Genomic DNA, 27653 nt, shown 5'->3' on the forward strand with positions numbered 1-27653 from the left:
CCCAGATGTACACCCCTGAACGTGGATGACATGGAAATGTGGTATAATAGGGGGTCTAATGACATGTTGAATAGGATAGGGGAGAGGGGACAACCCTGTTTTGTGCCCCTGAATAAATCTATCGTTTGAGAAAGGTGTCCGTTAATAAATAGGTTTGTAGTGGCCTGCGTCTGTAAGGAGTGCAGGTACGTCAGAAAGGTCTGACCAAAATTCCTACCCCGCAGCGTTTCGTTTAAAAAGGGCCAAGAGACCTTATCAAAAGCTTTTTCAGCATCTAGGCTGAGTAGCATGGTCGGAAGTTGGTCAGCCTCCTGTGCCCGCACTGTCGCAGCAATCACCGCCCGGATACTTTTAGAGGAGTATCTGCCAGAGACGAACCCCATCTGGGAAGGGTGGGCAATTGCGGGAAGGAATGTCTGTATACGATTAGCTAAAATTTTTGACAGGAGTTTATAGTCCTGATTAAGCAGGGAGATAGGTCTGTAGGACTGGGGTAAGACTGGGTCCTTATTTGGTTTAGGGATAATTATGGTTCGAGAGTCAAAAAACGAGTCTACTACCAGGTTGTTGCGGTAAATGTCATTGAGTAAGCGAGTTAGATGTGGGACTATGTCTGGGGATAGCATCTTGTAGTACTCACTCGGAAAACCGTCTGGCCCTGGGGATTTGTGGTTGTGTGAAGAGGAGATAGCTAGGCGGACTTCCTCTTCCGAGATGTCCGCCTCTAAAAGCGTGTTTTGTTCCTCAGAGACCCTAGGCATGGAAAGAGTTTCCAAGAAGGCCTTCACTTTTGGCATATCAGTGGGAGCTGCCCTGTAGAGGTCTTCATAATACTCCGCAAATATTGCTTCAATTTTCTCAGTTTCCGAGTGTAGTGCCCCTGAGCGTGTATCCCTTGCCAGAAGCACACGGCCCGTGTTGCGTGGGGGTCGCGTGAGATATGCCAATAGGGATCCTACCCTGTTGCCCCACCTGTAAAATTTGTTTTGGGAGGTCTTCACCTGCCACATTGCGTGCCCCTGTAAGAAAGTGTTCAGTAGGCCCTGCGCATCTAAGAATTCTTTTTTAGAGTCAGGGGTGGGGTTGCCCGCGTGTATGGATTGTGCTCTAAGGAGATTAGATTGTAAATCGAGAAGTTGTGTCTGTGTTTTCTTACGTTTTAAGTTTACATAACTTATTATATGCCCCCTCATCACTGCTTTAGAAGCCAACCATATCAAGGCTACATCATCTAGCTGCTGGCTGTGATCTTGGATATAGTTATTCCAGTGTGTTTTTAGGTAGCTTCTGAAGTCCTCTGACTCATAAAGGTATGATGGGAACCTCCACAGATTCGTCCGGGGCATAGGGGGCAGCCCCTCTAAGGTTAGGGATACAAGGGCGTGATCTGATATGGCGATGGGTCGGATATCCGTCCGTGTTACTCTTGAAAACAAGCCTGTAGTGAGCATTATATAATCGATTCTGGAAAAAGAGTCGTGTACTGCAGAGTAAAACGTATAATCTCTCACTTGTGGATTATGGAGTCTCCAGGGGTCACATAAGGAGAGATGCTCCATGAAGAAGGCCATCTGCGAACTGGGAGGGGAGTCTGCATGGTCTCCACCCGATCTATCGAGGGGAGGGTAAGAAGCTAGATTATAGTCTCCAGCCACAATCAGGTCCGAACATTCCCTTTGCAACAAGAATTCCAGTAGTTTAGGATAAAAACCGTCAGTCGTCAGGTTGGGGGCGTAAATGTTAAGAAGAGAGTACGATTTGTCAGCTACCATAAGTCGGATATATACAAAACGGCCATCGGGGTCAGAATACCTATCTTGGATGGAGTATGGCAGGCCTTTCCTGAAATATACAGCGACCCCACGTGTCTTGGTGGAGTACGTGGAGACCACTGGCGCCTCTAACCAGGATGCCCGGATAGGAACATAGTGGTCCGTTCTCCAGTGAGTTTCCTGCAAACAGATGATATCTGCGCGTTGGCGCTTTATATGTGCGAGCACTTTGCGCCGTTTTTCAGGGGTATTCAGACCTGCCACATTCCATGACACTATGTGTAGGGTGGGGGGTGTATGGGACTCATGTGATGTGCTTATTAGGGTACTCATCCTGTGTCTAGACGTATGACTTCTGTCAATATGATCCAAACGCTATTACGACGCCACTTCCCGTCCCAGCGAGCGCGAAGTGTAGTCAGCATACAAGAACGGGGGGACCGTTTCCGGTCACAAGAGGCTACAGGTAACCTAAAAGAGAGAGGCGGCAAGCATGAAAACCTAACCATAAAAAAACAAAATAACATCATCATACCAGTAAGTACATTACAGTGAGTGAGGTGGGTACTATAAACCCTCCCCCATCTACAGGCGAAGAAAAACAGATAGCTTCCATAGAGCAAACCAAGGGTCTCAAGACCCATTTAACCAACAAGAAGCCAATAGGCCAGAAAGTGAACCGACTCCGCCACAGTATAATGAATATATATCAGTCCGCCACCACTGGAGGATATCTTCTGGCAGCTTCCTCCGGGGAGTCGTACAGCCGGGCCCGACCATTCTCCACCACACGTAATTTTGCCGGATATAACAGCTGAAAACGGATATTGTGATCATGGAGATGTTTACAGATCGGTGTGAAAGCTTTGCGCTTCTGGGACACTTGAATCGAAAAGTCCTGAAACATTAGGATTTTGTGGCCTTGAACCCGAAGCTCTGGGGCCTGTCTGTACGCCCTGAGGATCCTTTCTTTAACTGTCCAGTTATGGTAGCGGGCTATGACAGCCCTCGGCCTGCCCCCCCCACCCTGGTCTCTCCTCTGTCCTAGGCGGTGGGCCCGCTCAATGGACAGGGGATCTTCCGGCGTTTGGACTCCAAGAGCCCTGGGCAAATCAGTGGACAAATACTTGGCAAGTGTTTCTGCCGTAACCTCCTCCGGGATACCAACAAATCGCAGGTTATTGCGCCTTTCTCGATTTTCCAAATCATCTAGTTTTTCTTGCAGTGTGTGAATAAGGACATCTTGATGGGTGGTTAGACCCTCCAGGCGAGTCACCTCCGTCTCACAGGACATGGTTCTGGTCTCCAAGTCCCCCAGCTTCTGGGAATTTGCGGTCACCTGTGCCAGCACCGTGTTAATAGAGGATTGTAGAAGGTCCAATCTTTTGTCAAAGATAGGGATGATGAGGCGGGATACCTCTTGTGCCACTTCAGCGGCCTGGATGTGCATTAACGATACTTGGGAAGACGGACTCGGAGGCCCTGAAAGATTTGGTGGTGTTATGTCTCCAGACACTGACTCGCCGGAAGTCGTCCCCTGGTGTGATTGTGCGGCTGCCACGGCCAGGCCCTTTGATGAGCCCTTTTTCCGCTGTGTAGACTGCATCGTGGAGGCTGTCGCGGCAGAAGGAAGCGCCGTCGAGGAGGATCGGGTGGCTCTAGCCTGCCCAGATTTATTCAAGTACTTGTCCATCCAGCAGATGGTAAAGGCCAGGCGGGCCGAGGGCTTTTATATACGGGATAAGTGCACTGTGGGGGAGGGCCGCTCAACTCACATATACAGCGGCATGAAGATCATCAAAAGCAGGAGAGGGTCCCCCAGAAAACCAAGCACACGTCCCAGGAGGGATTTTCTATGGTTATTCCCACCGCTCTTCACAGGTCTCACCCCAGGATGTCTAGGCAGTAGGTGAGGTAGTGGCTATGTCAGCAGAAAGTTGTAAATTAGGCATCCATACAGCGTTTCAGGGTATGATTTGCCACGCAGACTTTGTCCCCTCTCAGTGGGTAGTGAGTGCAGGGATATAGAGCAGTCCTGTGTTATGTGTAATTAAGTCCTCAGCAGCCTGCAGGGTGTATTTGCTGTGTAGCAGGGTCTACCAGCAAGGGGATAGGGAGATATGTGCCTCCTCCTCCCCCCCCCCATTTAACTTATCTGTGCCGGTCCGGATCGGCTTGCCCACCGACTCCCTTCTCCCCTCGGTGTCCTCCTGCGGCAGCTTCCTCACATCCAAGCCCTGCTATGGGCCGAGAAGCAGGCGTTCAGGTCCGCGGCCCGCCCGTGCTCTGCGATCTCCCGCCTGCAGTGGGAACACCACGTGGTCCGCTCTCCAAGATGGCGGGGTCCAGCCTCACCACCGCGCGCGGCGTCTCTGTGCCCACTCTCCGGGCCGACTTCCAGTGCCCTTATGTCGCTCCCGCGACTCAGCAGACCGGGCTCCTCTGCTTCTGCCCAAAGTCCACGCTGTGCGGCTCCGGTTTCTCGTCCGCCGGGCCGAGTTCTCAACAGCCTGCGGGAGCTCAACTAAAATGCGGCCACCTTGATGCCCCGCCCACCGGAAGTCGCCTCTTTTAATACACAACAATATCTTGCTGGCCTTAGAAGCAGCTGATTGACATAGCATGCTGTTTTTTAGTCTATGATCTACAAGTACACCCAGATCCTTCTCAACAAGTGACTCCCCCCAGTATAGCTCCCCCTAGGACAGATGATGCATGCAGATTGTTGGTACCCAGATGCATAACTTTATGTTTATCTACATTAAAGAGCCTCTGTTTATAAGTGCCCTATCTCCTACATAATCTGATCGGCGCTGTAATGTAGATAACAACAATGGTTTTTATTTTGAAAAACTATCATTTTTGAGCAAGTTATGAGCAATTTTAGATTTATGCTAATTACTATCTTAATGACCAACTGGGCATTTTTTTAAAATTTTTACCAAGTGGGCGTTGTAAAGAGGAGTGTATGATGCTAACCAATCAGCATCATACACTTATCTTCATTCATGTTTAGATTGATTCACTGCACAGAGTAATCTCGCAAGATCACGCTGTGACGGGACTTCCTCCCACATGTCCTTCACCGGAGCGATGGAAGAGGCAACAGACATCACCTCCAGCCGCTGCAGATTTGGATAAACGTCCTGGCACGGCTGGAGGCGATGTCTGTTGATCTAATCTAACGATCGTTTTCGCGATTCCAGCCCCGTGTAAAAGGCCCTTTATTTTCTGTGACACAGGCAGAGCACACTGTCAAATCAAGAACTAGAGCGATTTTGGTGTCAGTTTTTTTACTTTTGCGACATTGGAGGAGCAATTTGTTAAGAATTCCCATTTTCTAATCTGTGACACAGCGAGAATACACACAAGTGTAATTTTAATCCTCTTTAAATGTAGCTTTTGTGACATGGCACGGGACTGGGTGAGGCACCTCTTCCTCTACAAAAGTTATACCACAGCCTACTGCTGAGAGAATTGTTAAAGTAGGAAATGAGAACATCAGTGATCAGCATAGGGCAGAGTTGGATTTTGTGAGCTGTAATTTTCACATTACCATTGAGCCTCCTGAACACAAGATGGCAATGCTTTGGAATTTCCATGCGGCAATTCCGCAACATATTACAGTAGCGGCAAAGTGGATGAAATCTCATACAAACACTGCACAGAAAAAAAAACTTGGATTCCCAATCTGCAGCATGTCAATTTATCTTGCGTAAACGCTGTGGCTTCAAAGTCTGCCACTTATATTACTCATGCCGGGTTCACACGGCACAGATACTCTGTAGATTTTCTGTCCGGATTTGTGGACGGAAAATCCACAGCAGAATATAGTACCAGCCATGTAGATGAGATTTGAACAAATCTCATCTACATTCTTTGGAATGTTTCCACACAGAAATTGACCTGCGGTGCAGATTTTAAAATCTGCAGCATGTTGCGGATTTCACCCCTTTCAATGTTGCACATGCAGATTTTGCTGCAGATTTGCGGTAGATTTTTCCACCATGTGTGGACTTAGCCTTATAGCAGACTTTTCATCATTCCTTTCAACTACTTTGCACCTCGTAAGCATTTGCTCTGCACTCATCACTTGTCTAGTGTGTCAGTACTACCTCCCGTTCTGGCACCAATCAAGAACAGGTAGATGAGGAATTTATATTGTGATCAATGGTTGAAACTTACTTAGGGGGGATTCACACGAGCGTGTATTCGGTCCGTGCGGGCCGCGTGGTTTTCACGCGGCACGCATGGACCAATACAAGTCTATGGGGCAGTACAGACAGTCCGTGCTTTTTGCGCAGCGTTTGTCTGCTGCGCAAAAAGCGCGACAGGTTCAATAACTCTGCGTATTTCGCGCATCACGCACCCATTGAAGTCAATGGGTGCGTGAAAACCACGCAGGTTGCACGGAAGCACTTCCGTGCGAACCGACTGAAACAGCGCACCAGCTGTCAAAAGGATGAATGTAAACAGAAAAGCACCACGTGCTTTTCTGTTTCCGACCATCCAAACGGAGTGTCTTTGCGATGAGCGAAGCCAGACAAGTGAACCGAACTTCACCGGGTACGGCCGAACTCGTTTTGGCCGAACCCGCCAAAAAAATTATCGGTACGCGACGTCAGGAGATAGTCACTGTCCATGGTGCTGAAAGAGTTAAACTGTTTCAGCACCATGGACAGTGACTTCCGATCCCAATATACATGAACCTGTAGAAAAAAAAACGAAGTTCTGACTTACCGCTAACTCCCGGCTTCTTCCTCCAGTCTGACCTCCCAAGATGACAATTCAGTCCAAGTGACAGCTCCAGCCAATCACAGGCCAAACACAGGCTGCAGCGGTCACATGGACTGGCGCGTCATCCAGGGAGGTGGGGCCCGATGTCGAGAGGCGCGTCACCAAGGACGCGTCACCAAGGCAACGGCCGGGAAGTTCTCGGTAAGTACGAACTTTTTCTTTTTTTTCAACAGGTTTTTTGATAGGATGTGTTCGGCATTCACTGTCGAGGGTGCTGAAAGAGTTAGCTCTTTCAGCACCTTGGACAGTGACGGCCGTCGACTAGCCTCATCTCTATGATGGCGGCTGCGCGAAAATCACGCAGCCGCGCATCAGACACGGATGACACACGCAGCTGTCAAATGGTTTTTGCGCGCGCAAAACGCAGCGTGGTTTGCGCACGCAAAAATGCAACGTCCGTTTGTATCTCCCCTTAAACTGTACCCTGGCTCCAGGAAAACTCCAAAAATAGATTCCTATCTGAATGGATTTCTCTTATTTCATGAATTTTACTGTGTACTCATTTTATTTGCTTTTTATATAAATGGATTTTGATTTCACTTATGTTTTTTTTTTTCTTACAGTGTCTTTTCTTGTGGTGAGCATTGGAGGAACGTTGATTGGCATTGTTTTCGCATATCTTCTTAGCTTGGTTACTCGATTTACCAAGCATGTGAGCATAATCGAGCCTGGATTTGTTTTTGTTATTTCATATCTGTCCTACCTTACATCAGAGATGCTTTCTTTATCTGCCATTCTTGCGTAAGTATTCTGTATTGTATAAAAAAAGTAAATGAATATAAAAAAACTTTTCATTATCATATCTTATACATTTTCCACAATGTTATATTCTGTATGATAGAAATATAGACTTGCCATTATTAAAAAAAATAATAAAATGAAAAACAGTAATGTTGATAAATATTTCCGTGCTTAAAGAGGCTCTGTCACCAGATTTTGCAACCCCTATCTCCTATTGCAGCAGATCGGCGCTGCAATGTAGATAAGAGTAAAGTTTTTTTTTTTATAAAACGAGCATTTTTGGCCAAGTTATGACCATTTTTATATTTATGTAAATGAGGCTTTCTAAAGTACAACTGGGCGTGTTTACAGTAAAAGTCCAAGTGGGCGTGTATTATGTGCATACATCGGGGCGTTTTTACTTCTTATACTAGCTGGGCGTTGTGTATAGAAGTATCATCCACTTCTCTTCACAACGCACAGCTTCTGGCAGTGCAGACACACAGCGTGTTCTCGAGAGATCACGCTGTGACGTCACTCACTTCCTGCCCCAGGTCCTGCATCGTGTCGGACGAGCGAGGACACATCGGCACCAGAGGCTACAGTTGATTCTGCAGCAGCATCGGCGTTTGCAGGTAAGTCGATGTAGCTACTTACCTGCAAACGCTGATGCTGCTGCAGAATCAAATGTAGCCTCTGGTGCCGATGTGGCCGACACGATGCAGGACCTGGGGCAGGAAGTGAGTGACGTCACAGCGTGATCTCTCGAACACGCTGTGTGTCTGCACTGCCAGAAGCTGGGCGTTGTGAAGAGAAGTGGATGATACTTCGATTCACAACGCCCAGCTAGTAAAAGAAGTAAAAACGCCCCGATGTACGCACATAATACACGCCCAGTTGTACTTTGTCGTGGGTGATTTTAATTAGTTTAATGCTGGTTCCTACCATCCCCAGGTATATGTAGGCTTAGTCCCAGTTCTGGGGGTACGGGCAGAGTAGGGATCCACCATATAGAGGTCACCTTGTCGTGGCAGGTGGACTCACACAATTTGATCAAAATGTGCGCTAAGCACCTCACTATTGTAAGTAGATGCAGCAGCAATGCATATGTATTTATCGTGATAGCCCCTCTAATAAAGATAAAACATTTTATTTATACTACACGGTATATAGAAAAATAAAACGTTATCGCTCTTAAAACTGGACAATGTCAAAACATATTTTTTTCCATGAAAAGTGCTTTTTAATTCAAAAGCAGTAAAACTCACAAAGAAAAACGACATATTCAGTATAACAATAATCGTAGTGACCCATAGAATAAGGTTAACATGTTATTTAAGCAGCATGGTGAACAAAGCTGAAACGCTCGGCTTTTTCTGTAACTCTTATAGGAGACCCCCATTCTTGATATAGGTGCACGTCCTAGAATGGGAACCAGCGTCTATCAGACATTCATGGCATATCCTCTGGATATGCCATAAATGTCAAAATTGGTAATAACCTTTTAATGAGAGTTCTATTTAAAAAGGTTGTCTGAACCGTATGTATACGTCGCGCCTGAACACCCTCCTATACATTGTACAGAGAACAGTTTGTCTTCCTTGGTATGTGGCTGCTTCATTCAATAGATCTGGAGCTCTATCTCTACAGACTAGGTTGGGTTTTTTCCCATTCCTCCTCTAAAAAAGATAATAAGTTTTTAATACAATATATTATGCCCCACAATGATACCAATATAAAACACAGCTCATCCCGCAAAAAACAAGCCCTCATACAGCTACATTGAAGAAAAAATGTAAAAGTTATGGCCCTCTGAACACAGTGATGAGAAAGCGAAAAAAATAGCTGCGTCGTCAAGGCCCAAAATAGCTGCGTCCTTAAGGGGTTAAAATGTTTTTGTCAAACGTAGAAATATATTTAAAATTAGTTATAAACATTTCTCTTATTATTCCATATGTGCAATCTTATCATAACAATGAAATCTATTAAGAAAATGATACATTTACAGACAATAGACTCCATTTGTAAACAGAGCAACTGCGCATACTCGAGGTTGAGCCTAGCCTATTGGATAGATGTTGGCACTCACTGTTTGAAAGGATGTAGTGTTATCCTGCTGTTGGCGCTTTCGGTGATCCTCCCATAATAGGAGGTACCAGTATCAAAATACAGTTAGCTTTAAAATTAAAAATAGCACACACACATATATATATATATATATATATATATATATATATATATATATATATATATATATATATATATATATATTACAATAGGAAATATATTCCTATACAGGGAGAGAAGAATTATGCTGCAAGTCAGCGCGCAGTCCCGGCCCGTTAAGGAGGAGGGCACATAACGGCTTGCATTGCCACACTAGGTAAACCCGATATATCATCGGGTGCCCCCAGCTGGCTAAATTCCAGCAGCTCCCCACACTGTTACCTCAAATTGGTTATGGTTGACTAATACATGTTACGCTGTCTAACAGCTGCCTATTGGAGAAGCAAGCGCGACAGCAAGTGTGTTGTGCCAACAAATTAGGGACTATTGTCATGTACCCAAAGTGTACACTCAGCCACCATCACCATAGAATAAAAAGAGAATAATACATGGTATATGATCAACACTGATTGGTGCTACTTCATATCCATTTACATTACACATTAAAAAATATTTCCATGCAATTGCCTTGGCGTCGGGATGAATAACATAATGTTTCAGTTCAGGTCCCATGTTTTGAGCCAACATCGATAGTAAGTGTCCAAACTCTTATCTTAATGTCCTATAATAATAATAATAATAATAATAATAATAATGATAATGATAATAATAATAAAAATAGAACAGAAAGAACAGTTAAAATGAACATATTGTTAAAAAGCTCTTTGGGTCTATGCACATGCAATCTACCCATAAAAATATAACCATTTAGGATATCGGAAAGAAGATTTTCATTTGAAAACATTCAAGTTATACTCTAAATTCAAACCATGAGGAACCCTTGTGTTGAGTACATGTATCCACCCTACTCAACAAAAGTGTTCCTCCTGGTATACATTTTTATAAAATGGTGATCCTTGAAATCTGTTTTTGCTCCTTTTTGAAGAGCATCATGGATTTGTTTGTCTATAAAATTGATGAGCTATCTTTAGCATCAACTTTCGATATGAGATTTATGGGAGTCAAACCCCTAAGACCAAGAGAAAAGAGTCACGTTTCTTTACCGCGGTATCCGACACAGCAGTTCTTAGCGCTGTTCACTTGAATGGGGCTGATTTTCAGTACCAGATGCTGCCAAACAGACATGGGCAGTGCTGTGTTGGATCCGACTTCTGCTACTACTACTACTAAAGCAAGCCCTTTTGCTCTGCTGATTTTGGGTAATCCCGAAAAAAAAAACAACTTAAATGTGTCAAATAGATTTAGGCCATTCTCTTACTCTTAACAGTACATATTTTTATTTTAGTTGTATTTCTTAACAAACTGTTTTTGCCAAATGAGTATTTGCCATTTTTCTAAATTAACAATACTCTTTTGCAGCATTACTTTTTGTGGAATTTTCTGCCAGAAATATGTAAAGGCAAATATTTCAGGACAATCTGCAACTACAGTGAGATACACAATGAAGATGTTGGCAAGTGGGGCGGAAACTATTATCTTTATGTTTTTGGGAATTTCAGCTGTGGACCCAAATATCTGGGTTTGGAATACTCCTTTCATTCTTTTGACCCTGCTTTTTATCTCTGTTTACAGGATTATTGGTAAGTAAGTTGTCTTGCATGTTTGAAATGTATGCTATAATTCACAACGATGCTGGAGCTTTAAGGATGTGTTCAGACCCCATTTTTACCCACACATCCACCAAATGTATAAATATTGTAGCACTGCAGTTGCATGTGTTGCCTATTTACTCCCAATGTAAAAAAAAAAAAAAAATGTATACTGTTCTGTATGTGCTTTTTTGTGGGATCTTCTATATTGAAAAGCTTAGCCATAGGCACTTTTCAGTAAAGTAAAAAGGATATGCTGGAGCTAGTCGGGGGAAACATGCCGAAACTACACTCTCTTGGCATATGTCGGGCACATTTTAGGCTATGAACATGTATACGTGGGGAGCGGACACCATAATATGCTCTAACATACCATTTAAATATGAGCAGATATTTTGGAGTTAGTTATTTAGGATTTTTTTTTGTCTGGCATAGCAAGTTTTATTAAATTTTTCCATAGGCTTTAAAATCAAATATTATATAATTTGCTTTACTATTATGAGGTTCTGTTCATGTATGTCCGGCATATATACTGGCAATATCTCACTACGTATGCACTGAATGTATAGCCGAAGGCATACAACTTTATGTAGCCAAAGTTTGATAATTATGTTTCTTTTACTTACAGAGACAATGCCAATTTTTTAGGTCTTTGTCTTTTTGTTTTTTGTGGTGCCCATTTTTACAAAAAGGACAAAAGGAAGTACAGGGTGGGCCATTTATATGGATACACCTAAATAAAATGGGAATGGTTGGTGATATTAACTTCCTGTTTGTGGCACATTAGTATATGGGAGGGGGAAAACTTTTCAAGCTGGGTGTTGACCATGGCGGCCATTTTGAAGTCGGCCATTTTGTATCCAACTTTAGTTTTTTCAATGGGAAGAGGGTCATGTGACACATCAAACTCATCGAGAATTTCACAAGAAAAACAATGGTGTCCTTGGTTTCAACGTTACTTTATTCTTTCATGAGTTATTTACAAGTTTCTGACCACTTATAAAATGTGTTCAAAGTGCTGCCCATTGTGTTGGATTGTCAATGCAACCCTCTTCTCCCACTCTTCACACACTGATAGCAACACCGCAGAAGAAATGCCTCCCAATCTGACCCCCTTAGACTTTTATCTTTGGGGTCATCTGAAGGCAATTGTCTATGCTGTGAAGATACGAGATGTTCAGCAACTTAAACTACGGATACTGGAAGCCTGTGCTAGCATTTCTTCTGCGGTGTTGCTATCAGTGTGTGAAGAGTGGGAGAAGAGGGTTGCATTGACAATCTAACACAATGGACAGCACTTTGAACACATTTTATAAGTGGTCAGAAACTTGTAAATAACTCATGAAAGAATAAAGTAACGTTAAAACCAAGCACACCATTGTTTTTCTTGTTAAATTCTCGATAAGTTTGATGTGTCACATGACCCTCTTCCCATTGAAAAAACTAAAGTTGAATACAAAATGGCCGACTTCAAAATGGCCGCCATGGTCAACACCCTGCTTGAAAAGTTTCCCCCCTCCCATATACTAATGTGCCACAAACAGGAAGTTAATATCACCAACCATTCCCATTTTATTTAGGTGTATCCATATAAATGGCCCACCCTGTATATTGTCTAAGTGATCCAATGATCGCTGGTTCAAGTCCCAAATTAAAAACAGTTAAAGTTTTTTGTATATATAAAAAATATATATATTAAAAGTTACATACATAATTACATAGTTAGTACGGTTGAAAAAATAAATATGTCTATCAAGTTCAACCAAGGGATAGGAAAAAGGGAAGGGATGAAACAAAAATTCTACACATTGACATAGGAGCTGATATTTTTTAGTCTAGGAAATTATCTAAGCTTTTTTTAAAGCCATCTACTGGTCCTGCTGTGACCAGCTCCTGCGGTGACTATTCCATAGATTTACGCCTCATGCACACGACCGTTGTGCCACTCGAGCCATTTTGACTGCATCTGAGTTGCACCCGATAGTCTTCACGGACCCATTCACTTTAGCGGGTGAATCGGGTCTGTGAAAAATGATGCCAGTCTGCGACCCGAGGAAAGATAGGACATGATCTCTCTTTCCTCGGATCACTGACGGGGACTCGGCCGGCACACACGGTCGTGTGCATGAGTCCTTACAATTCTCACAGTAAAGAAGGCTTGTCGCATCTGGAGATTGAACCTTTTTTTCTCCAGACTGAGGGAGTGTCCCCATGTCTTTTGAGGGTGTTTTACATGGAACAGGATTTCACCATATTTTTTGTATGGGCCATTCATATATTTATATAAGTTAATCATGTCCCCCTTTAGTCATCTCTTTTCAAGGCTAAATAGGTTTAATTTTTTTATTACGTAAAAAAACCTTTTCCCATTTTTCCACAAAAATGATGTAAAAGAAAAATAAAATAACATAACTGGTATCGCTGCACCGCTAAATGTCCAAACTATTACAATCTAACATAATTTAATGCAGTAACAATATATAAAAATGCCAGAATTGCTGTTTTTTTGGTCACCTCATCTACCACAAAAAAATGGAATAAAAAGTAATCAAAAAGTCGTATGTACCCCAAAATGGTATAAAAAAAAATTACAGCTCACCCGGCAAAAAATAAGCTTAATTGATTGAAAAATAAAAAGTTTTTACTTTTTTCAAAGTTTCCAGTACATTATATGGTGCTTTACATTAAAATTTCACTACCAATGATAAATTGAATACGTTATAATATTAAACAAGTGCCAAAACTAGCTTTAAAATGGCACATGGTGAGGTGCAGTATTTGGGATTCTGCACTAGTGTGAAGCAGCAAAAAAAGCAAGATGACATTTGAACTTCTTGTTTTTTTCTGTGAAGTGAAAGGAGCTTCAAGTGACATTTTAAAGAGGTGTTCCCATCTTGGACTTTTTAAATCTTGGAGATTTATGGCATATCCACAGGATATGATAGATGCAGGTTCCACCTCTGAAACCTGCCCCTATCTAGAATGGGGCCCCCTCATCCCCATCCAACCTAGTCGCTCTCCAGTGGCTATCCTGCCACTGTTTGACGGTTGTTGGGAGTAGGGATAGAGAAGAACTCTGAGCTATGCTGTTTTCGTAATTCCCATAGAAGTGAATGAGAGTTCCGTTTGCGAAACACGAGAAGATTACTTGACTCTTAAATCCCTCTGCTGCTCCAGCGGCAACATTTTGGTGGTCCCTGCAGGTTCTGCAGCGATGACTGCTGCAGCCAATGACATTACATACAGTAGCTGACATGTGAATGATGTACATGTCGTCATTGTTGCAGGACTGGAAAACTTTTACATGCACTGGCTTCTTTCTGAGGCACGTGCCCCACAATGTAGGTTTGCTCCCGCACAAAAAAAGTAAATAAAATTATATATAAATATATATATTTGAACCCGCCCGGGGGGTCAAAATGCTCACTACACCCCTTGATTAATGGCTTGAGAGATGTAGTTTCCAAAATAGAGTCACTTCTTGTGGGTTTCTTTTACTTTTTGACCTCAAAGCTTCTGCAACTGCGTAAATCACCAAATTAGACCTCAAATGCACATGTGCTCTTTCACTCGTAAACCCTGTTGTATGTCCAGGTAAAAGATTAGGGCCACATGTAGAGTGTTTTTTAAAATCCAGACACACTTATAATTAGAGAGCTGTCTTTTCACAGTGGCACAAGCTGGGTACAACATATTAGGCACTGAAATGGCATATCTATGGAAACATTTTCCTTTTTCACTCTACAACATCCACTGATTACTAATTTCTGGAAAACACCTGTCGGGGTCAACATCCTCACTAGACCCCAAGGTGAATGCCTTGAGGGGTTTAGTATACAAAATGGGATCACTTCTGGGGGTTCGTTCCTTTAGGGACTTTGCAAAAGCAAAATAGCGTCTGCATACCATTCCAGCAAAATCTTTGCTCCAAAAGTCAACTGGCGCTTCTTCCGTTCTGAGCCCTACCGTGTATCCAAATAGCAGTTTATGACCACATATGGGAAATTGCCGTAATCGGAAGAAATTGCTTTATCAATACTTATGTGCTTTTTCTTATATTTTTACATTATAAAATGTAAATATTTGGAGCTAACACTACATCTTATTGGAAAAAAATTCATTTTTAATTTTCATCGCTCACTTCTAATAAATTCAGCAAAAAACCTGTGGGGTCAAAATGCTCACTATACCCGTAGATTACTTCAAGTGGTGCAGTTTCTCATCTGTGGTCACTTCTCAGGGGTTTCCACTGTACTCGTACCTCAGGGGCTCTGCAACTGTGACATGGCGCCTAGAAACCAATGCAGAAAAATTTGCTCTCCAAAAGCCGTGATCCTTCCCTTCTTTTCTTTTCAATTTTCAATTTATTATAATGAGCAAAGTGAAAAAGGAAAATTTCTAGGAATACAGACAGTGTGTTCAAACAAAGCAGTTTTAGACAACATCTGTGTGTGCAGTAGACAGGTTACAATATAATGTATACAGTTACACGTTCAGGTGCATACAAAAAGGTCTTTACATAGTACAAGATACTAGGCAATGAACATGTAATAAGGTGAGAGAAGAACTAAGTATAGGGGGAGAGGAGGGGGAGTGTGGGGGTATGATAAAAGGGGAACGAAAGGTTTAAGACGCTTACAAGAAGGTTATATATGTGATACAAAATTTTCACAAAAGTACCAATATATATAAAATAAAGAACTGATTAGTCACAATAGGGTCTAATAGATATAAGTAGGCACATGTGAGGAGACTACTGGGTGTCCGAATTCACAACTAGAAACATGGCTGAGGTGCAAAATAAGATCCAAGGTTTCCAAATCGCAGAAAATCTAGCATAGGAACGGTTGGATAATGCCGCCGTCTCCTCAATATAGTAAATTTGCTCAAATTTATTTCTCCATTGTGAGATCGTGGGTATATGTGTCGATCTCCAATTCGGAGGGATTCAAAGTTTGACACACTATAATAGGTGTTTTATTAAAAAAAGTGTGTTTGTTTAGATTTACAATTGGTAAGTTTAGAAATATGGTAATAGGGGAAAATAGGCATGAAGTGTCACAGATAGTCCCAATGTGTGTTAGTACGGGCTCCCAGTAGCTCCTAATCTTAGGACATGACCACCAAACATGTAGGTAGGAACCTAGGTCTTACAAGCATTAACAGCATGTCTGAATTGGATGGGTACCATAGATGAGTTTTGTCTGGTGTGGTGTAACATCTGGATGCGATTTTGTAAGAGTTTTCTTTCCTGTATCCTAATACACTGAGATGGAACGTGGGAATTCCTATATAGTGTGATAGTATCATCCATAGATAAAGTGAGTGATAGATCTTTTTCCCAAAGTCTTTTCAATGGTATATATCCGGTAACTAACAATTGATAAATCTGGGAAAGAATATTACGTGGGTATTTGACTTGTCCTAGAAGAGACTCGAAGGTGGTCAAAGATCTTTCCAAGGAGCCACCTGCGAGATAGGGAGAGATTGCTTTTTTCAGAGATATGTATGAGATGAGGTTTCGGTAGGATAGGATAGGTTCTGAGACCAGTCTTGGTAAGGTAAAATCGTACCGTCCGTCAAGTTAAAGTGTAATCTGACAGAAGGGTTGTTAGATTGACCCTCTAATCCCTCCCGGTATAGGTCTATCAAATCACAAATCTGGGTCAGTGGGGAAGGAGTCGGAAATAGAATATCCTTATATATTGGCAGTGATTTTAATGTTGTCTTAGTGAGAAAATTCTTAATTGCAAAGTTTTTTTGCGGAAGAATCAAGACTTGGGTCTAAAGTGACAGTCAAGTCCCCACCCAATAAGAATATACCTTCCACAAAGGTCCTAATTTCATCTAAGATTAATAGGATCCATGAGGCTTGATTAGTATTAGGTACGTAAATATTTCCCAACGTCACTTAAGAACGTGCCAGTAGGCCCTTAATGAATATGTATCTGCCTTCAATGTCAGAAAGTGTGTCATGTAGAACAAAAGGCACATGTTTCGCGAGAGCTATTGCGACTCCACAGGAGTTTTTGTTCGGTGTGTATGAGTGGAACCATTGGATATAGTATGAACGGGGAAAATCAGGGGACTTATGGGCTCGTAGGTGGGTTTCCTGAAATAGTATTATATCTGTTTTGGGTTTTTAAGATAAGTAAGGATTTGTGAACGTTTAACTGGTGAATTCAGACCTCTAACATTATAGGAGACTACTGACCATGTTGGTAGGGAAACATTCTGACAATCTAGAGGAGAATAGATAAGTATCAATGCCTCTCTCAAGGGGAGTATTTGTAGAATTGAGGTAGGGAAAAGAATGAGGGGAATATAAATATGACAAATACAATTTTAAACAAAACTGTAGGTGCAATATCGGTGAGTTTAGTCACCATTAGTAACTTTTGCAATTCAACAGAAGTTATATAACGTGGTGGAGTACTAGAGAATATGTTAAAGGTGAAGAATGTTGTATCAAAGTAGGGGATCAGGGAACAGGTATGCTAGTGCAACAGGGTGATCCATGGACTCGTTTGAGTCCATAGAACTAAGTTATATACAAGGTGCCAATTCGCAGTCTACATGTTTGCCTATCTGTAGTTCTTTTACAGCGCTCTAGAAATAAGGGGGCATATGAACAGATTAAACTGCAAACCAGTCCTCTCATAAACATCAATGTGTCAGGAAGATGAGGCCATCTATGTCGAACATAATGAAAGGACTGCTGTCATACAGAGAATCCTCAGGGCCTATGTATCTTTCAAGGGCATGGTCAGATGTGGCAGAATTTTTCAGCTGAAAATATTTCTGCAGATTTGTTGCGTAATTGCTGCAACATTTTCATATTTGACAGGTAATTCAGACGTTGCAGATATCACAGCAGACTTGCCGCAGATTTCAGTTTTTGCAATGCAAATGCCTTTAATCTGCAGTGAAATTCCGCTGCTTCTCCGTAACATAATGTGCATGCTGTGAAAGAAAAATTCTGCAACGCAGCCTAAATTCAGCAGTTATTTTCTACAATGTCTGAACTAAGTTTCCTAAAAATGTATAGAAACAAATGTAAAAAATGGCTGTTCCAGCATTCCACTTCGGACTGTCCGCAGCGGAATTCAACAGCAATTCCGCCACGTCTGAATGTGCCTTCAGGCTGAATAGGTACGTAAGTATGACTAATAACACTATGGAAAAACTTATAGTAAGAGCAAAAATGAAAGAGATATGAAAAAAATTATCTCAGCATAACTTCTGTGTTACATCGTAAAGACATATATTGAGACATCATGGTATATAAATTATTATTTTAGACTGAAACTTAAACACAAAACGAGTCCAGCTGTGGAGAATCTAAATTAAATCTAAGAAACTATTAATGTTCAAACTTGGAACAGGTCTCTGAAAGGAGATAATCGACCACATCTTCTTGCCGTCTCAGGAGTAGAAAAAGTAGTCGTGGTAGTCTCTCCAGATTGAGGGTGGATCAGAAGATGAGGCTAAAGGGGTCTTGTATAGACGATATCTCGCTCTTTGACTCTTTGGCCATGAGGACTATTTGCAACTGAGGTGGTTAAGGAATACTCTGGAGTCGGGCTGCAGTGTACACCAATTCCAAATTAGGATTGTTTTCCAGGGAGATGTCTAGGTCAGAGCAGATGTTCCGGACATCTGACGAGGTTCTAGCTGTGAATCTTTGCCCATTTGTGGAGATGGATAGCCCGAATGGGAAGAGCCAGCAAAATTGGATCTTTTTTTTGTCTCAGAGCCGACATAAAAGGTTTCAGAAGCTTTCACTTGTAGAGAGTAGATGGAGCCACGCCTTGGTAAATAGAGATTTGTGCATCACAGTAGCAAATATTGTCAGAGAGTCTGGTTTTAGAGGGAATGTGTCGCTAGAAAATTTTTATTTTTATTTTTAGTTAAACAGTTAGTATATAAATTATTACACATTGTTCTAATTTTTTTAATTTTTTCACAAGTCAGGAAATATTATAAATTAGATTCTAATTTATAACATTTCCATGTGCTGGTCACTAGAGGGAGCAATTCCCAAAATTGCAGCATTGGCATGTGGTAAAGCAACCTCATTGCTTTATTCTAAAAAATTGGAGAAGACACACTCGCTCTAGTGTCCTCAAACAATCCCCCCTCCTTTATCCTGGCTAGTGCCAGGAGAAAGGAGGGGGTTGAATGTTCAAACCTCCTACACTGTGTGCCGCCATTTTTTGAGCGAATGCACAGTGTAGGAGGATTAGATACAGTGGTAATCACACAGTATAACACGAACATACACACACATAACATACACAAACATAACTTACCTGCTCCTGCTGCCGCTGTCGCCGCCGCCGCTGCCTCCGCTCCTAGTCCTTGCTTCTGAACATATGGACGGAAGCCACAACCGGAAGTAGTCGTCTTGCTGTCCGGCCGCGGCTTCTGGTCCACATGAAAATGGCGCCGGATGTCGCTCTGCCGAAGACCTTCCTCTTGGCCTGTGTGGGAGCGGCGCATGCGCCGTTCCCACACAGACGGCGTACGCTATAGTGAATGGAACGGCTCCCGTTCGCATTCTCTATGGGGATCTATGTGCCGTATTCCATCTTTGTATGTGTCATTAATCGACACATACAGAGATGAAAAAAAAAATGGCAGCCCCCATAGAGAAGTAAAAGAAAGAAAAAAGTACAACACAAAAGCACAAATAAATAAAATGTATTTTAATAACATACTAAAAGCAATAACATATATATATATATATATATATAAATATATATATTTTGTGACACCTTCCCTTTAAGCATAATGCGGTCCTTGATCCTGTAGTCCAGGATTCTATAGATTACATCTCTTGGAGGATCCGAAGGGGGCGGCTTTGGTCTGAGTGATCTGTGGGATCTTTCAATGACAAGATGTGGGAAGTCCTCTGGTTCTGGAAATCTGTGGAAGAGTTCAGTCAGAACTTTATGAATCACCTCGTTGCCAAATGACCCTGGTAGACCTTTGATACGAAGGTTATTTCTCCTATCCTGATTTTCATGGTCTTCAAGAATAGAATACATTTTGTTGATGTGTTCTTCTTGTGACTGAAGGCAGGTGGTAAGTACGGTGGTTGAGGAGATTATAGTTGTTTGTGTCTTTTTCGGGAGCGTCTATTCTATTTCCAACTTGTTGAAGCTCTTCTTTAATATTAGAAAGGTCATTTGCAAGAGGTTCCAGGACTTTAGCTAGAATCCTCTTCATAAAAGATCTTGAAATTAGAAGTTCTCTTTCCTCTATGGTTTGTTCGTCATCGCTTTGTCGTTCAGACTCTGAGTCACCACAATTGGGCTGACATTTTGAGGTGAGGGTGATTTGGGTTGGATAGACCTCCTCATTGCTTTTTCAAGAATTTTTCCATATCTGTTTGCGAAGATTGTGGCTGGACACGTGATTCTGTGCCTGGGTTTTTTGGGCCGCTTTTCACCATGTTAACAAAGGATATTTCATCGGTAATATTTTCTCTAGTGGAACCCACCATTATTATGGGCAGTTTACATATTCAGCAAAGGTATTAATGCGTATACAAAAGGAAGTATATATCACTGAAACACAGACAGCAGAGTAATAGTGAAATGTATAATAAGTGCAACAATGAAGTTCAGTGTCCAGAGTCGTGTGGTCAATATTGAAATATAACAGCGTTAGCACTAACCGTCCGGTTAGCAACAAAAATTGCGTCGATGGCCCTTAAAGAGGCTCTGTCACCAGATTATAAGTGCCCTATCTCCTACATAATCTGATCAGCGCTGTAATGTAGATAATAGCAGTGGTTTTTATTTTGAAAAACAATCATTTTTGAGCACATTATGAGCAATTTTAGATTTATGCTAATTAGTTTCTTAAAGACCTACTGGGCGTGTTTTTACTTTTGACCAAGTGGGTGTTGTAAAAAAGTGTATGAGGCTGACCAATCAGTGACCAATCAGCCTCATACACTTCTCATTGTTCCAGACCAGCATGATCCACAGCACAGTGTGATTGTGCAGTGAAAGAAGCTGGGCTGGAACAATGAGAAGTGTATGACGATGATTAGTCACTGATTGGTCAGCGTCATACACTCCTCTGTACAACATCCACTTGGTCAAAAGTAAAAACACGCCCAGTTGGTCTTTAAGAAACGAATTAGCATAAATCTAAAATTGCTCATAACTTGCTCAAAAATGATGGTTTTTCAAAATAAAAACCACTGCTGTTATCTACATTACAGCGCCGATCACATTATATACGAGATAGGGCACTTATAATCTGGTGACAGAGCCTCTTTAAGTGTAAAGATGCAAATTATTTAATTTTAGCCTCAATGGATCGAATCTGTCCTTTATGCATGTATAAGTAAAAATCTGCCACAGTCGTGCATATTGAAGAGCTTCTCAATAAAAATGTCGGTAGGAGAGAGCGAGTCTCTATTACTCACGTGGCAAAAAAGGCGGCATGCGCTGATCTCATGTAGTGTCAGCGTCCTTGAGATCTGGTGAGTACTGCAGACAAGATGTTGCCTGTCCCTTTATCAATTCAAGGGAGGGGTGGTGATTGGAGTGGAAGGCACCGGTGAATCAACCCCTCTCGCGAGCAGGGTTCCGTGAGAGACTTGTACTCGGTTCACTGCAGGACACTAGGCCCAAACTGTTGTGGAGGTTAGCCGCCGACTGTGCTGTCAAGTGATCTCTCGAGGCTGAGCTGAAGGTAATGCAGCCGGCTGTTATCCTTCTGAGAGGGTCAGGGGGGAATGTACCTTTCTCACCCTTGGTGCGATATCTCTCTCATGTAGGTCGGGTCTGCGCAGAAATTTAGGCCGCGGCTTGCCTCGCGTAAATAGCCCGCAGGAGCGGAGGAGACGTGGCGGCCACAATTTTTATATCAAAGTGGATCTTACAGAGTGCAGAACACTAATCCGGCAATTATTAGTGCTGTGGACCAGTGTAGACACCGGACGGTTGGAGAATTCGGTCTCAATCTCAGGAGCTCTATGTAGAGACGTCTGCTCTGGTCCGCTGCTAGCCACTCCGCACCCTGATCCTTCCCTTGTGTGGCTTGTCGTTTAAACAGCAGTTCATGAATACACATGGAGTATTACTGTACTTGGGAGAAATTGCTTTATAAATATTGGGCTGATTTTTCCTCCTTTATTTATTGTGGAAATCCATTTTTTTTTTCTAAAACTTTTTTGTGGAAAAAATAAACATTTTTAGGTTACACCTGTGGGGTCAAAATGCGTACTGCACCTGTAGATTAATTTATTAGAAGGTGTAGTTTCTAATATGTGGTCTTCTTGGGGGTATTTCTCATGTTTTGGCACCCTGATTCTGTAGTTTTTAGAAGTATCCCATTAGTGTCCTTACTGTGCTACTTGAGGGTACAGTTTTTAAAATGGTATGATTTACAGAAGGTTTATAACATATAGACTTTTCAAAGCCAATTCAGAACTGAATTGGTCTCTTAAAAAAAATAGGTTGTGGGGTTTTTCTTGAAAATGGGAAAAATACCTTCTCAACTTATAAGCCTTGTAACGTCCTAAGAAAATAAATGATGTTCAAAAAAAGATGTCATCGTAAAGCAGACATATATGAAATGTCAATACGTAACTATTTTGTGTTACATTACTATCTGTCTTACAAGTAGATAAAAATGTAAAAAATGCTAATTTTTCCAAATTTTTGATACACTTCTTTTTAAAAAAAATAAAAATAAACAACATATGTGTTTTGACTAACATGTATCACTCACATAATGTACAGTGTGTCACGAAAAAACAATCTAAGAATTCCTTGGATAAGAAAGTATTCCAAATTTATAACCACATAAAGTGACACGTCAGATTTTAAAATGGGTCTCTGTCAGGGAGGTGAAAACTGGCTTCCGCAGCAAGGGGTTAAGAATAGAAAAGGAGTTTCATGTCAATACAAAAAATAAACTCCTTCTTCCTCTTTAAAAATAAGTTCTGCAGCAGCTATGGTGTATATTATAACATAATGTGCTTTCAACTGTGCATTTATAGTAGCCAAGGTTGAAAGAAGGCACAAGTTCAACCTCTTATCATGCAATATTGATTAAGAGAAAGGCAAAATAACCCATGGGACATTGTTTTCAATTGTACTCATTCTTTCCCAACTCCAAATACTGATACAAAATACTGACCAAAGCACACCCATGTGAAAGTAACCTTAGTCCCCTATGCATATTGTTGCCAAATATATATACACATCTAGCTTATGATGTCCGTATAAGCATAAAAAAAACATTTTAGTTTGGAATATCTCCCTCAAACATGACATGACACATGTACACAAGAACAAATAGGGACAGAGTTGAAAAGACTGCATGATTTGAACATGCAAAATAGTTTCTGAGTTGGGTGTTTCAGTTTATTTTGGAGTAAAATACTTCGATCTTTTTTCTCCCCCATTTCCTTTAAAATATATTTTATATCTAACCCCCTCTGCCACAGGGGACTTTTAGCAAGTCTCTTCTAGAGCATACATTTAAAACAAAGCTATATTAAAGGTATAAAACTAAAGTGGTTGTCCACGAATGGGCAACTGATGACCTATCCACAAAATAGGTCATCGATATGTGATCGGTGCTGGTCCGACACCTGGATACTGCACCAATCAGCTGCTCCAGCTGCCTCCAGTGCATACCCTGCATAACATCCCGCGACCGGAGGAAACCGGAGCAGCTGATCTGGTGTGGGGTCTGGGTGTCAGACCCCCATCGATCATATACTGATGACCTCCTATCCTGTGGATAGGTCATTGGTTGTCCATTCCTGGACAACCCCTTTAAAGAAAGAATAAAAGAAAAAGAACGGGTGCTTTCCAGGCACTACCGATCGGAGTGATCATCCATAGGAGGTGTAATCCATATGTCTCAAGGATAGAGATGAGGTCAGTAATTGAAGGGTTTATTGGTGCAGGTATATATAAAATAACACAACAGCAGACAGTTTAACAGCGGACTGTTTCGAAACCGGACCGGTTTCTTCCTCAGGTAGCATACAAATGAGTAGATGGGTGGGGTGTCGGTTAAATAACCGAATTAAAGGTCAATTTGAGGTAAGAACTACCGGGTCAGGTATACAGGTCAAAATCTGTTAAGCATACGTATGAAACAATACACATAATTTTACAAATAATTACAAACAATTAGATAAAAATATTAGATAAAACAGTGTCTGCGTTATATTAAAAACTTGATTGACTTCCAATTATTAAATTCGGGGGATAAATAACAATTAAAAAATCCTTTATTAATAGGGTTTAAAAATATATATACACATATACATATATATATATATATATATATATATACATGTGTATATATCCTTTATCTTAAAAAATGTGTATGAATTAATAAAAAAGATCTATGAAGATAACTTCGATAGTTTTCTTGTTATATTAATGGTTTAAAGATAAAGGATATATACACATGTATATATATATATATATATGTATATGTGATTTTGACCTGTATACCTGACCCGGTAGTTCTTACCTCAAATCGACCTTTAATTCGGTTATTTAACCGACACCCCACCCATCTACTCATTTGTATGCTACCTGAGGAAGAAACCGGTCCGGTTTCGAAACAGTCCGCTGTTAAACAGTCTGCTGTTGTGTTATTTTATATATACCTGCACCAATAAACCCTTCAATTACTGACCTCATCTCTATCCTTGAGACATATGGATTACACCTCCTATGGATGATCACTCCGATCGGTAGCGCCTGGAAAGCACCCGTTCTTTTTCTTTTATTCTTTCCATATCAACATTGAGACCTTTTGTTAAGTTCTCAAACCGGGTCCTGGGCTGCAACCTGACTCCAATACCACCATACCATCGAGGCATTTTGGATTCTGCTCCACTGGATGTTATGCTCCCAGCATAACCGCACCAGGTTAGCACCACTTGCACTCTGTTCACACCTGTATATTACAGTTTCATGCACTATTGTGCGCTTTGTTGTTTTTTTCTGCCATTTTCTAACCCCTTTAAAGAGGCTCTGTCACCACATTATAAGTGCCCCATCTCCTACATAATCTGATCGGCGCTGCAATGTAGATTACAACAGTGGTTTTTATTTTGAAAAACAATCATTTTTGAGCCAGTTATGAACAATTTTAGATTTATGCTAATTACTTTCTTAATGACCAACTGGGCGTGTTTTTACTTTTGACCAAGTGGGCGTTGTACTGAGGAGTATATGACGCTGACCAATCAGTGACCAATCAGCGTCATGCACTTCTCATTGTTCCAGCCCATAGTTACAGTGTGATTGTGCAGTGAAAGAAGCTGGGCTGGAACAATGAGAAGTGTATGACGCTGATTGGTCACTGATTGGTCAGCGTCATACACTCCTCTGTACAACGCCCACTTGGTCAAAAGTAAAAACACGCCCAGTTGGTCGTTAAGAAAGTAATTAGCATAAATTTAAAATTGCTCATAACTTGCTCAAAATTGATCGTTTTTCAAAATAAAAACCACTGCTGTTATCTACATTACAGCGCTGATCATATTATGTAGGAGATAGGGTACTTATAATCAGGTGACAGAGCCTCTTTAAGTTCACGAGACAGTAAAAATCAGTGTAGGAGACATCAGTGTATGATATACACTAAAATTGCCGCTTGTATAACCTGGACTAGATGCTCCAAATAGCTCACTGCCATTCTAGAGTGACTGTGGCAAACAGATGGAGGCCTCTGTATTTGGAGCCACATGTTGAAGCAGTGGACTCGAGACAAGATTTTGATTGGTTGGAGAGGAGTTTAGGATACTTTGAGACTTTTCCGCAGGTTAGGAATAGTTGAGTTGCAGGTAGGTTCTCTTGGTACAGGTGCTTTATGATGCCACATCCTCCTCTGAGATCTGGTCAATATCTGTAGACATATTTATGTAGTATAAAGACAGCCCCAGCAAAGATCCATGGACCCTTTTCTTTATGGCAGGGGTGGTTGTGCTCCCACCTCGTAGCAGAGGAATTTCCAGCTTATTAATCATCATCTTCATCGTACAGTAGCTGACACTTATTGAAGCTTGTTGGTCGGGCAGGGCCGGCATCAGCAACCGGAAAACTCAAGTGCAGTGCTGCCTCTGAATATAGATAGCAGCAAGTGGCTGATTCAAGGAGCCTCAAGGGGCGCTATGGGCAGCACTGTTAACTACCTCAGTGCATTAGCACTAGTTAATCTTTCTCCTCTACCAGAGTTACATACAACATCCAATAGGCGCTGGAGGAGAATGAGCTAGCCCAGTGAGTAGTGAAAAGCAGGGATTTGCATTGACAGGCTGGCGGGGAGCCTGAGCAGCGGTGTGGGGATGGTGAGAGCGAAGAGGAGAAAGCACCATGCAATCATGTGAAAAATCATCAGCAGCAGTAGAGTGGTCTGAGTCTGGGGTGTGAATTAAATTTAGGGCTCTGACTCTGGAATCTGAATTCCTTTTAGGGGTCTAAGTCTGGGGTCTTAATTAATTATGTGTAAAATGTAACCCTCTTTCTGACATTTGACGTAACTGTACGTCATGGCTGGGGAGGAAGGGTAATGAGCGAGCTGACTGGCTGAGCCCACTCCATACTTATTGTTGCAGCTGACAATACATGGTGCCATAAAACACTACAACTCGTCACACAAAAAACAAGCCCGCATACGGCTATATCGACGGAAAAATAAAAGTTATGTCTTTTGGAATGCGGGGAGGAAAAAGCGAAGATGAAAAACCTTAAAATGGCCATGGAGGAAAGGGGTTAATCAGACTCCAGATCCTCTTAATTGACTAGACCTCTAATTTAGTTGAGACCCCCTGAATTAATCAGACCCCAGACCAGACCAAAAAAAATAAAAATGAGACCCCAGACCAGACACCTATATTTACCATACAAAGGCCAGGATCACATACACAGTTTTGATGCAATTTTTGTTGCAGTTATTGGCTCCGTTTTTTCAGCCAAACTCAAAAGTGGACACAAAGTAAGGAGATTCATCAGTCTTTATACCTTTCTATATCTTCTTTATGCCTTTCCTAACTTTTGCATCCACTTCTGGCTTTGGCTCTTAAAACTGACCCAAAAACTGCCACAAATACTGCATCAAAACTGTGCGTGTGATCCTGGCAAAACATAACTGGTATTGACGCGTTCGTACAATTCTGAACTATTACAATATATCATTAATAAAAACATCAGAATTGCTGTTTTTTGGTCCCATCTCCCACAAAAAATGAAATAAAAAGTGATCAAAAAGTCTCACGTACCCCAAAACGGTACCAATATAAACTACAGCTCGCCACTCAAAAAATAAGCACTCACACTGCTAAATCGACGGAAAAATAAAAAAGTTATTTTTAACAATCAGTTTTTTACTTGTAAAAGTAGTAAAACAAATAGAAAACTATAAAAATTTGGTATCGATGTAATCATATTGACCCGCAGAATAAAGTTAACATGCCATTTTTACCGTACGGTGGACACCGTAAAAACAAAACCACTCAAAAAGTTGAGGAATCGCTGTTTTTTTCCTATTCCACCCCACAGATATATTTTTTCTCGTTTCCTACTACATT

General features: G+C 41.5%; 1 protein-coding gene across 1 annotated transcript in view; it reads left to right on the plus strand.

Annotated features, from left to right (window-relative positions):
* Positions 1–27653, plus strand: part of SLC9A3 (solute carrier family 9 member A3) — a 220115-nt gene that overhangs the window by 106436 nt on the left and 86026 nt on the right. Inside the window, exons 5-6 of the mRNA XM_075826897.1 lie at positions 7133–7310; positions 10836–11056. Of these exons, the coding sequence (XP_075683012.1) occupies positions 7133–7310; positions 10836–11056 (399 nt within the window). The remainder of the gene's footprint in view (positions 1–7132; positions 7311–10835; positions 11057–27653) is intronic.

This window comes from Rhinoderma darwinii, chromosome 5 (assembly GCF_050947455.1).
Source record: "Rhinoderma darwinii isolate aRhiDar2 chromosome 5, aRhiDar2.hap1, whole genome shotgun sequence".
In the NCBI taxonomy this organism is placed as follows: Eukaryota; Metazoa; Chordata; class Amphibia; order Anura; family Rhinodermatidae; genus Rhinoderma; species Rhinoderma darwinii.